Below are 11570 nucleotides of genomic sequence, written 5' to 3' on the forward strand. Positions count from 1 at the left end.
GTTTGGGCTGGAAAAGTTCAATCATAAAAGACTAGAAATTCCATTTGCTGCAAAATTTGCTCACTGAAATACTAATGTCCATTTTTAAATAACCAGTCCAAGTTTAGCTGAATGCAGGAATATAGTGAAAATATCAGAAATACTCTTGAATTCCCTTATTGAGAGATAAGATAGGAAAAGTTAATCTTCAAACAGTGAGATGAGATTGGGAGTACTACAGAGATATATGAGGTTTCTTAATGAGGTCACCTGTAAAATAAGTTGTAGTACATGGTCATGTTCACAAAATACATAGATTTGAACTGCCTGTTTGGATGCTAACCTAAAATTTATAGATTGTAAGATGCAAAATTATCTCGAGAGCTCAGACAGCTGTCCTCAAACACAGATACTGAGCCAAGGAGAGGACACATACATTAGCAGATAGCAAAACAAAGAGGTTCTAAATGGGAATACTACTGCCTATAACCTCAACTTCCCACCTACAAACTATCAGAGGAGATGGACCCACTTCTAACACAACTCCATGGCTACACACCCATATGAGCCTCAGATTAAATCACTTTTAACCTAGATTTAATCTGAAATACACAAACTTGTCTATGGCCATACCAGCCTGAGCATACCCATTCTTGTCTGAAACATAAACTCCTTCCCAAAAAAGCCCCCCAAAAATGTATTATCCCCAAAACACCTTAGTGTATGTTATGTGGAAAGTTTTTTGGGAAATCCTAAATTTGAATGCCTTACATGATGCTTTTATAGTATAAAATAACAAGAATAAATGCAAGTTAACTGCACAAAAACAAGCAATAAATACATAAATGAAAATTGGAGCCTTTCACCACAAAACACCTTCTGTGGATATCCCCTAATGGGTACTTGTTACCAGTTTTCTTTGACTTCAACTTTTACATTAAGATTAAGTAACTAGAGGCTGGTATGGTGGTTTGAATGAGAATGACTCCCATGGACTCATACATTTGAATATTTGGTTAGTGGACCTGTTTGGGAAGGATTAGGAGGTGTGGCCTTGTTGAAGGAAATCTGTCACTGGGGCGGAAAAAAGACTAGTGATTCCCCATGATACTCTTTCTGCCTCGTGGTTGAGGATCACTTGAGTTCTCAGCTGGTCCTTCACTTTGCCATCATGGACACTAACCCTCTGAAACCATAAGACAAACAAATTAAACAATTTTCCTTTTTAAGTTGCTTTGGTCATGGTGTGGTCATGGCAATAGAAAAGTAATAAAGGGGCTGGAGAGATGGCTCAGCGGTTAAGAGCACTGACTGCTCTTCCGAGGTCCTGAGTTCAAATCCCAGCAACCACATGGTGGCTCACAACCATCTGTAATGGGGTCTGATGCCCTCTTCTGGTGTGTCTGAAGACAGCTACAGTGTACTCGTCTATAAAAAATAAATAAATCTTTAAAAAAAAAAAAAGTAATAAAGACAGGAGCTGGTTCCAGGGAGATAGACTATTGAGATAGGCCTGACCATGTGCAGGTTTATAACAAAGTATACGAGGCGGGGGGGGGGGGGGGGGGGGGGGAAAAAAAAAAATAAAAAAAAAAAAAAAAAAAAAAAAAGAAAGAATGTAGGCGATTTTGAGACTTTGGACTAGGCAAACAGTTGAACGGGATGAGCAGAGTTTAATGGGACATCCTTGTAGGATCCTGGAAGAGAATACTGCCGAGAGCTCTACAGACTGTGTATGGAGGCCCAGCTCAAGAGGTTCTAGAGGCAAATACTCATAGCAGCTGGGTTAGAGAGCATTTCTGTGAGATTTTGGCAAAGAACGAGGCTGCTGTTGCCCTTGTCCTAAGATTTTGCCTGAGGCTAAGTTGAAAAGTAATGGACTCTGAAACCATGAGCCAAACCACATGCTTTCTCTTGCAAGCTGGCTTAGCAGTCATGGTGTTTACAGCAGCAACGAAAAACAGGACTAAGGCATACGGAGAGACGGGTCAGAGGTTGAGAGCACTTATTCCTGCAGAGGACTTCAGCTCCATACTTAGTACCCACATGGCAGCTCACAACCATATAGAACTCCAGTTGTAAGGAATCCAGTGCCTTTTTCTGACCTTCTTCTAACCTTCATAGGCACCAAACAGGTGGTACACAGTCATATAAGCAGACAAAACACTTATATCCTTAAACTAAACAAGTAGAAAAAGAATAAAATAAAATATTAGTCAAGCATTATGACAAAAGCCTGCAATCCCAGAATTCAGGAGACTGAGATAAAAGAATAGTTAAATTCCAGGCAAACTTCAACCACAGAGTGAAGTTGTGATTCAACAAAAACCAAAAACAAAAAACTAAAAAAACAAGAATTTACATTACGCTTCTCAATAACTTGGGTATTACATCACAGAGCTTTGGAATAACATTATAACAAAACAAACAAACCCAAAAAAACAACAACAACAAAATCTCACTTAGAACAAAAAGCAAGGTTTATAATGAATCCTTTCTGGCCTTTAAAACACTATATTGTAGGCATAAAGTTTTCTCAACCTACTTTAATAAGGTTTCAACCTCCCCGCTAGGCTACCACCCGCCAGAGGCAGTTGGGGGTGGGGGGGAAGTTATTAGCATACAAGGGAAGTGGACCTGTTTAGAAATAGTTCTTTGGGGTGATTCCAATCTTTGTGTTCTCTGTTCAGTCCACACGGAAGATACCACACATGAATCAGCAACTGCAGCTGAATCCAGAAAAGAAACTGTGAGCTGCAGGAACCTCATGAGAAGGTTTTAGCAAATTTCTCTCTATGGCATCACCACAAGTAAAGCTCAACAACGCAATGTAAGGAGAACCAATATACGCAAGCCATCATCAAAGAAGAATAACAAGGCTGAGCAAATCGAGTCAATGCTCCGGCTCCCGTATTTATATCACTTCTGAACACCACATGTCCTCTCACTTGTCTGCTTTAGCACAAAACATCCAGCAAACGTGTCTACTGCAGGAGAACATTCTATTGACCTATGTGTCCCAACAAAACCTCATTCCACGTAACTGATTGACTTTCCAAAGAAACCAGGAGTTTCATTATAGTTAATCTCCACTGTCTGTTTATCTCTAGAATTGAAATAATAAGAAAATAATTTGGTTCCAAAGATTATTTGTTCCAGAAAAGAATATTTTATGAACAAGAACAACCCCAAATTTCCTAGATGCTTTCTTCTATCTTGTATCCCCATATGAAATTATCTCCAAGTCAGCTTTTAAGAGTAGGTTCAGCCACACCTCTTTTCCATTACTTTACAAATCACAATAAACATGTCGCTGACCACAGTGATTGATCCAGACAAGCACAGTAATCCAATCTGAGCCAATCAGACTCAGAAAAACAAGATTTAGAGGCTAGAACCTATGGATGCTGCTGAGATAGATCCCAGAAGCAGCCTCGACCACCAGACAAATCCTTACTTTGTTTGTTTCAGTTTCTTTCCATTTTCTATTACGAAGAATGCATACTATTCAGAAGCAAGTCCTTTACTTCTGTGCTCTTGGAGTTCACTTCTTGCTCTAGTGATAAAATATGAGATTAAATGCTGAATTTCAATAACTTTTCTATGATGCCCAGAACAATACTTCAATGAATGGCACTGTAGGATACAGGCATGCAATAATAATTCTTAGTCATCTTGTAATTGTTCTCAGACTTTGCTAACTGAATCTTAAAGAAATCAGAAAACAAATGCTTTGGATATTTTTTTTTTCTGTGCTCCTCAAAACCAAAGCCCACCAAGCCCAATTCAAGTTCAAGTTCAACAGTACAAGTTCAGATCAAATACTGTTGATATGTCAAGTTTCTAATTTTGAAGTCGTAAAGGTCCTGGAGAAGTTTTAAAGTGTGGGGCAGAGGGAGCTGAAAGGAAATGAAATCAGTCTGCAAAAATGAGTCCATTCTTAAGTTTGCCAATAGGCCTTTCTGTCCCTTCAACTTACTCCCCTCTTTTTAAACATGTAAGTGAGTTCCTGCTGTGACAGAGATGAAGGCAACCCCTTGGCAGTGTTAAGAACACAAAACAATGGTATCTTCTTTTACAGCAGCAAAAGCTCAAGTGTCAAGAACTAACAATTTCAGACACAAATCCAGAGGCACTTCTCAGACATATTAGGACTAAATTTAAATAGTGTCTTATTGAATACATGAACACTGCTATAAGCAACAGAGCTCAAAATTAATGAAACAGTGGGGTTCCCACTACAGATTAGAGCAAAAGTCACAATGTCTTAGACCCCAACTATTCCAGAAACCCAAAATGGATGCTATTTCTCAATAGACTGATCTACAGTCTGGCCTACAGAGCGAGTTCCAGGACCGCCAAATATACACAGAAACCCAGTCCCAAAAAACCAAAAGGGGGCTGGGGGAAAGAACCTGGTAGTTAGAGTTAATGCTTACTGTCAGTGACATTTTCTTGATACTGAATCCTCACTTTTCCAGAGAACTATTTCACCAGATCTAATGCCCCTGTCAACCCATAACAATAAGCACCGTTTAAGCACTAGTTTCAATTAGCTTGTAACTCCAAAGTTGACTATTTTAAGTTACTACTAGTACACTGATTGAACTATTCAACATAACCAGACACACTACATAGGAAAATACATAAAGGCGTCTGCATTACTTTTCAGGAATGATGTCCAGTGTTCAGCGTTGGAAGATTAAAAACACCCACTTGGCCTTTCACTGTTATGGCTGCTTTCAGTTTCAAACACACAGATGTGGAAATGATGCCAGTCTCTGGGTTTGTTTCTCACCTTAAATTTCCATTATGAAACTACTCACTGTGAAAGCAGCACTTGTCACAGCCTTGAAGGACAGGAGAGTAGTTAAGTTCTGGACCCTAAGTATCAAATTCCAGTACCTAGTTTTACCTGATCACGGCACACCATGTTTGCCACGGTAACCAAGACCAACACCCTTGCTTTCTCTAAGAATAACTAAATAAGGCTGGCACCAACTAGTACAGTCTGATCATCCCTGTAGTTTCTACTCAACAAACTAAAGGAACAAAATATAGTCATCTATTGGGGGAGTGGGAACAGTAATAGGTTTCTAACGAGCTACTTCTGTGCTATCCTCCCTCCACACACTACTGAGTTCCACAACCCTGCCCCAGGCAACGAATCCATTAACATGGCAGTGGCTTCCCAGACTCTGAGTTTCTTGTAGGCACTGGCTCACCCTTTCTGTGTTTCCACTGCAGAGCTAAGTGTTGTCCTGTAGATACAAAATAGGTGTTTCCTGGATGAATCATCTGTCTGTGGCTGCTCCTCTCCTTCTCCTTCTCCTTCCCATTTAAAAAAAAAAAAAAAAAAGTCTATATTGATCTAAAACCAAAGACAACACAGCAGTAATAGCCATTCTAACTCAACTCCTACATACCTAGTTACTTACACATTTATAAACAACTGTCTATGACTGTGAGGCAGGAGACAGGCCCTCAGTGCTCCAACAGTGAAAATGCCATTAGTTGAGCACCTATTTCTTCCCCAAAAGGAATCTTATTTATTAAAATGTATAACAGAGGAAATGCCCCTTTAAAAATAGTACAAGCTATGATTCACAAGTAACAGACTCATTTTGTGATTCTACTTGAAATATGGAATATGTATACACTCTGGAGAAATGACATGTAAACCCTAACACAAGATGCATTTTATTAATATAAACTTGTTTGAATATATACTTAACCAGTACAGTGACTGTGCAAAGCGGTGGACTTGTTATGACACTTTCACACAGATGGGTCATGTACTTTGATCATATTCATTGCTCTTAGTCCCAATCTCCTTCCTCTTCCCAGAGAGTTCTTTGTCTTTTCATTTTCCTTTTGGATAAGGAAACATGCTATATTTGTCTTTCTAAGTCTGACTTACTTACCATAATGTTCTCCCCATTTTCCTATAAGTGACATTTTTTTCTTTATAGCTAAAACCCCACTATGAAATAAGATCAAAAATCAATCCAAGCACAGAATGTCTTTCCCACCACTGGCTTTCTCTACTCTATACATCCCACTATCTTCAGTATTGTAACCTAAGGGAACTTCATTAAGTAGATATTGGCTTACTAATGCTGGTCAAAGTTAGTTGCAAAGATGATTCATCACCAAAGAGAAATGTTACAGGGTCAATGGTGCCATAAGGAAATTGGGAGGCAGACACAGGCAGACCTCTGAATTCGAGACCATTTGGTTGACAGAATAAGTTCCAGGACGGGCAGGGCTATATGGAGAAACCTGTCTCAAAAAAACCAAACCAAACCAAACCAAACAAACAAACAAACAAAAAATCTTAAGTCTATTTACCTTACAGTTAATGAGGTTAGTAAAAATCCAAAAGCATACAAGAAAAAAATGTAAGGGTTATATAAATAGTAAGGTGTTTGTAAGAGTTTAAAGTCTGAAGATCATTTATTTCTCTGCTAGCCTCCTCCCCAAGCATTTCTCCCCTGGACATTCCAAAGGCATCAGATCAGACTGATACATGACCTCCCTCAAGAACACTTTCTTGGTAACATAATAACACCTTCAGTCTACAAACTGACTCTAACTTTTTAAAGGTCTACTATATGGAAAGCCACAGTGACTACAACCATACACTCTACATTGCAGCTGGGCCTGTGCACATTTCCAAGTAAAAAGGCAAGCAGGCCTCAAGCCCATCCATCCTCCAGCCCAGTCAGAGTTTAGGTGCTTTGCTAAGTCTTCAACCCAGCTGGATCTCATTTTAGAAGTGTAAGGAGAGGCTGGGCTTTGGAGCACTTTCTGGGCAATGGCAAAGTGAGTGAGATTCCATGCCAACACCTGTGAAAGCACCATTAAATATGCATGGTGCCAGGCAAGCAGCAGGAAGAGAAAGAACCATGTGAACGGAAGACTGGTGGTAAAGCGGTAGTTGGAGCGATAGCTAGCTCAGGGTGGGTGTCTGCACAGAATGAAAAGGAAGATGACCCAAGTCAAAGCATCTGGCTTTTTATAGACAGGTTTCTTCATAGGATTCAATTTTAGGTAGAAAGCTTCCCAAGACTAGCCTAGACCACAAGGCATCCACACACAGAACCATGTACCTTCAGGGGTTAAAAAATTCTTACAACCTAAATATGCCGTTAACGTTCAACTAACTCTGCCCTTGTTTTGAATGTGGGAACTGCTCATCTATTTTGAATTCTGAAACCGGGAGCTAGTTTTCTGAGAGCCTTTACAAAGGCCTAGTCTAGGCTGCTTCAAAGCAAATGACTAATAGGGGAAAAAAACCTAACACTAAAACCCACGTGTCTCCGGGTAGGAAACATTCGATTTCCTGAAAGTCAACTTTTTATGTTACCGAAGCATTGTAAAATATTTCTACATATCCGACTTGAAATCTCCGTATCTACTTGCCTCACACTCACTTTTCAACTTAGTGGGGATTCCTTAAGGACCGATGAGTAATAAAAACAGATCTCCCCTAAATAGTAATTTAGGAAATACGGAGTTAAAGACAAAAACAAACGAAAACGCAGGGGGACCCTAAACAGTCGCATCGCCCCGCAGCGGATTCTGATAGCCACAAAGTGGACCGATGGAGCCGACGTTCTGTGTGCCTAAGTCTGCAGGTGATGCAGTGCTGAGTCTCGATTCAGGGAAATTGGGGAAAAGGACCCTTCCTAGTCCGCTCCAGTGGGTGGGCCTCGCCGGGTCTAACCCGAGTCCGGAGCAGGCCTCTGGCGGAAGCTCCCTCCTCTCCGCCGGCGGCGCACCGCTAGCCCAGTCCCCAGACCCCGAAATGCAGCTCAAACGTCGCGCATCTTCCTGGTTCCTCCAGGGCCACCGGAACGTCACCCGAGACTCCAGGGCAGGGGTTCCCCGCAGCTCCCAGCCCGAGGGGCGCACCTCAAGGTGACACCTCACCGCGCTGGCCGTCCCAGAAAGGGCCCGGCTTCTCTCACCTGGCAACGGCACACGATGTCGGCGTCCTGCGCCAGCAGATCCACCACCTTCCCTTTGCCCTCGTCGCCCCACTGCGCTCCCAGCACCACAGTCACCCGGTTCCCTCCAGGCCGCGCCCTGGGGCGGCCGCAGTCGCCGTTCGGCAGGGAAGTAGCCGCCGGGCTGCTCTCAGAGATCGACATGGCTCCCGGCAGGGAAGAAGAGCCGTGAGGAGACTCGGCAGGAGAACAGAACCTCAACTTAACTGCTGTGGGACCGCCCGCGACATGCGGAGGAAGAAGGAGCCAGAGGCCGGCCCCGCCCCCGCCTCGCCGGCCGCCACCCTCCGCCAGGCCCCGCCCCGCGTTCCACCGCCCGCTCAGGGCGGGACCACGTGGCGCAGGTCGGATCCTGCGAGCCCCAAGGCTTCAACTGCCGCCACCCCAGGACCGAGGCCACACCCCCTCCCGGCCTGGCGCCTGCTACCGGGAGAAACGCGCGAGAGCCGAGGCCAGGGGGCGGGGCTAACGGAGAGTTCCCCCCCCCCTCCGTGCCCCGCCTGTCAGCCTCTTTGGGCTTTCAAATTCCGGCGGGGAAGGGCTTGAGGCCCCTAAGGTGTGTGGAACTACAATTCCCAGCATGCAATGCTCTGCGAGGCGGCCAAGGCACAGCGCCAAGGTGTCCTGGTAGGCAAATTTTGGTCTCTAAAAGCCAATTTTGTTTTCTGTGTTTAAACACTTGGGTTTCTTAAGGAATGTAATACCCTTACAAAACGCAAACTGGGATTTAAAATTACGTAGAAACTGGAGTGGAGCCGAATGTATTTTACAACTGAAAAGGGACTGAGAGTACAAACTCGAAACCAGTAAAAATGAAACCTAGAGAGCCTAACCCTTCTCATTTTTACAGTATCTGAGGCGCAGATATGTCAATTGCCTACGTCATATCCGAATGCACCTGCGTTATTTCATACCCACAATCTTAAATCTCACCATATTTTATAAAATATGTTCTTTCTATAAAGGATTCTCTCTTCTGCTCCTATATTTTTCTCTCTTGAAATGCTGGAGATCAAGTTCAAAACCTTGTAATTTGAGGCGAATACTCCACCACTAAGATGATCTAACTCTTAACGCATAAGTTGCTCTCATGAGAGTTGAAATGGTACCTGCCTTGGGCAGTCTGCAGATTCAGTATTCAGTAAGCCTATGTGCTTCGGTCTGTACTGCTCTCAGTGTTTCAATTGTGACTGATTCCAGGGTATTCCCATTGCCTATCTAATGTGGGTTTAACTAGTATTTATTTACTTATTTATTTATATTATTTGTGTGTGTGAGGTCACATACTGTTTCGTCTCTGTGTTTCTGTCTTTCTATCTGAAGACCAGCAGAGGGCATCAGATCCCTGGAAGCTGGAGCAACAGGTGGTTGTGAAACATCTGAAAATACAGCTGATGGGTTGAGACCCCTTTGGGAGTCAGTCAACCCTTTCACGGGGATTGCATATTAGATGTCTATCTGTCAGGTATTTACATTACAGTTCATAACAGTAATGAAATAGCAATGAAGTAGTCTTATAGTTGGGGGCTGGGGTCACCACAACAGGAGGAACTGTATTAAAGGGTCACAGCATTAGGAAGGTTGAGAACCACGGAGATAGGAGGTGCTAAAAAGGGAGTCCAGATGCCCTAAAAGAGCAGCAAGTGCTCCTAACTGCTGAGCTGCTTCTCCAGCCCTTAGCTAATGTTTTCCCAGCAACCCGAACTAACTGCGACATTAAATCCTGGTAAAGAAAATAATTACTTTGGATAAAAACACTAATAATAAAGGATGTAGTTCACTGGTGGGGGGGGTTTGCTTACTGGCACATGTAAGACCTAGGATTTAATACTCACCATTACAAACGCATGCATATGGCATAGAATCATATTCCGTGTACTGTCTCCCAGTGTGGGTATGCTGTCCTGATCTCCAAGCGTCCATAAAGTCCAGTTTCACACTGCATAGTTCTCCTGCTCACATACTAACCAGACCAGCCTCTGCCTAGATTCACAGTGGGCAGGGCTTGGGTGGGAGCATAGTAAGCAGTATTCAGTGTGCCTGTCCAGGACGTATCCTGAAACACTGAGAACCTACTATGTACTAAGACTTCTGGGCACAGCTGGCACAGTGAGACAAGATCACCAGTGGGGACAGGAGAGGTGATTTGCCACTTCTGTTCTTCTGGTTCTGATTTCTGCACCCTGATGGCTATTTGATCCATGCGAAAAGTTTCTCTATTTTGCATAAACCGTGGCCCGTTGCCTTGAAACCACAGGAGATAGCAATGGAGAACTGAGATCACTTGTTTTCCTAGATTTTTGCCACATGCCTCTAGAGCCTTATAATGATAGCCATCCAGGATACTTCTTAATCACCTAACATTCTTGACTTGGGAGGCCCTGCAAAGGCCAATCTGAGGGCCAAAAGAGGAAATCTATCAACACTCCCCTGGCCATCCACTCTGTGATGGTTTGGTTTGTTTATGCTCGGCCCAGTGGAGTGGCCTGTTCACAGCAGTAAAAATCTGCTTTTATACCATTTTAATTACATGCAGAATAATAAGATCAGTTCTGGGTCAAGGAAAAAGCAAGACAATAAACAAAATCCTGTAAACACCTTTCTAGGGGCTGGTCAGAATGACCAAGACAAAAGAATTGCCACACTTGGTTCCCCTGAGCCTGCTCTGAGCTCTGCATTAACTCAAATGCAAATGTCTTAATCAGGACCTATTTCCTGAGTCCCGGCCCCAAGCTAGATTCCCGCCCTGGGTTTATTTCCTTTGTCCTGATAATGTCAGATTCCTGCCCAAGTGTCTAGAAGCAAGTGACCCCAAAAGGCCCTCTACATCTCCCCCTTATTTATTTTATAAACAAGACTAAGCCTGTCTTAGTTCGTTCTGACAAGACTGCCTCATTACCCATCATGGAATATGCATTAAGAAAAGCAATGCACTTATGTCTCAGGTTGGTAAGGCTCTGTGCAGAAGCTTACCCGTCCTTGCTTGCCAGCCTGTTAAATTAATAACTCTGTATGAGGATCCATATTTAGTTTCAAGCCATGTATTTTGGCTGCCAACATATTGCTGTTGTTAGAGGCAAGCTTTATCACAATGGGCAAGAATAAAAGTATTTCCAGAACAAAAAAGGGCTAGTGTGATCAAGCTATATATGCCATTCTCGAAGGCAAGATGAAATACTTGACCAAGATGGAAATACTGACCTCAGGCCATGAATAGCTTTACCAGCAATATCAGTGGAGCGGCATTCTTTAAATTCATACGGTATGCAAAGTTAAAACATCCAGAGAAGTGTTAGAATTATGTCAAATACCCTGCAAGTGTCTTTGAACCTCTTCCCAATTATAGTGACTATAAAACTATAAAGTTTATATAGTTATATAAACTATAAAGTTTAGAAGTAATACAAATCCATTGGTAATTAGCATGACATTCAAGATGGCTTCTCACTTTTAAACTCCAATAATTGAGTAGTATCATAAAGAAAATCAATCCATTGTTTCAAACGCCTATATAAATTCTTTTGAATACTCAAAACATTAGTAACATTTTTTCCTAAATTATTTTTAAAAAGTAGCTGT

The 11570-nt window shown here is 42.5% G+C and overlaps 1 protein-coding gene across 1 annotated transcript in view; it reads right to left on the reverse strand.

Moving 5' to 3' along the window:
• The window catches only part of Adss2 (adenylosuccinate synthase 2), a 29641-nt gene extending 21388 nt beyond the window's left edge, over positions 1–8253 (reverse strand). The window contains exon 1 of the mRNA XM_032914705.1: positions 7953–8253. Coding sequence (XP_032770596.1) covers positions 7953–8135 — 183 coding nt within the window. The 5' untranslated portion in view covers positions 8136–8253. The remainder of the gene's footprint in view (positions 1–7952) is intronic.
• Between the last annotated feature and the right edge of the window lie 3317 nt (positions 8254–11570).

The sequence above is a fragment of the Rattus rattus genome, chromosome 10 (genome assembly GCF_011064425.1).
Source record: "Rattus rattus isolate New Zealand chromosome 10, Rrattus_CSIRO_v1, whole genome shotgun sequence".
NCBI lineage: Eukaryota > Metazoa > Chordata > Mammalia > Rodentia > Muridae > Rattus > Rattus rattus.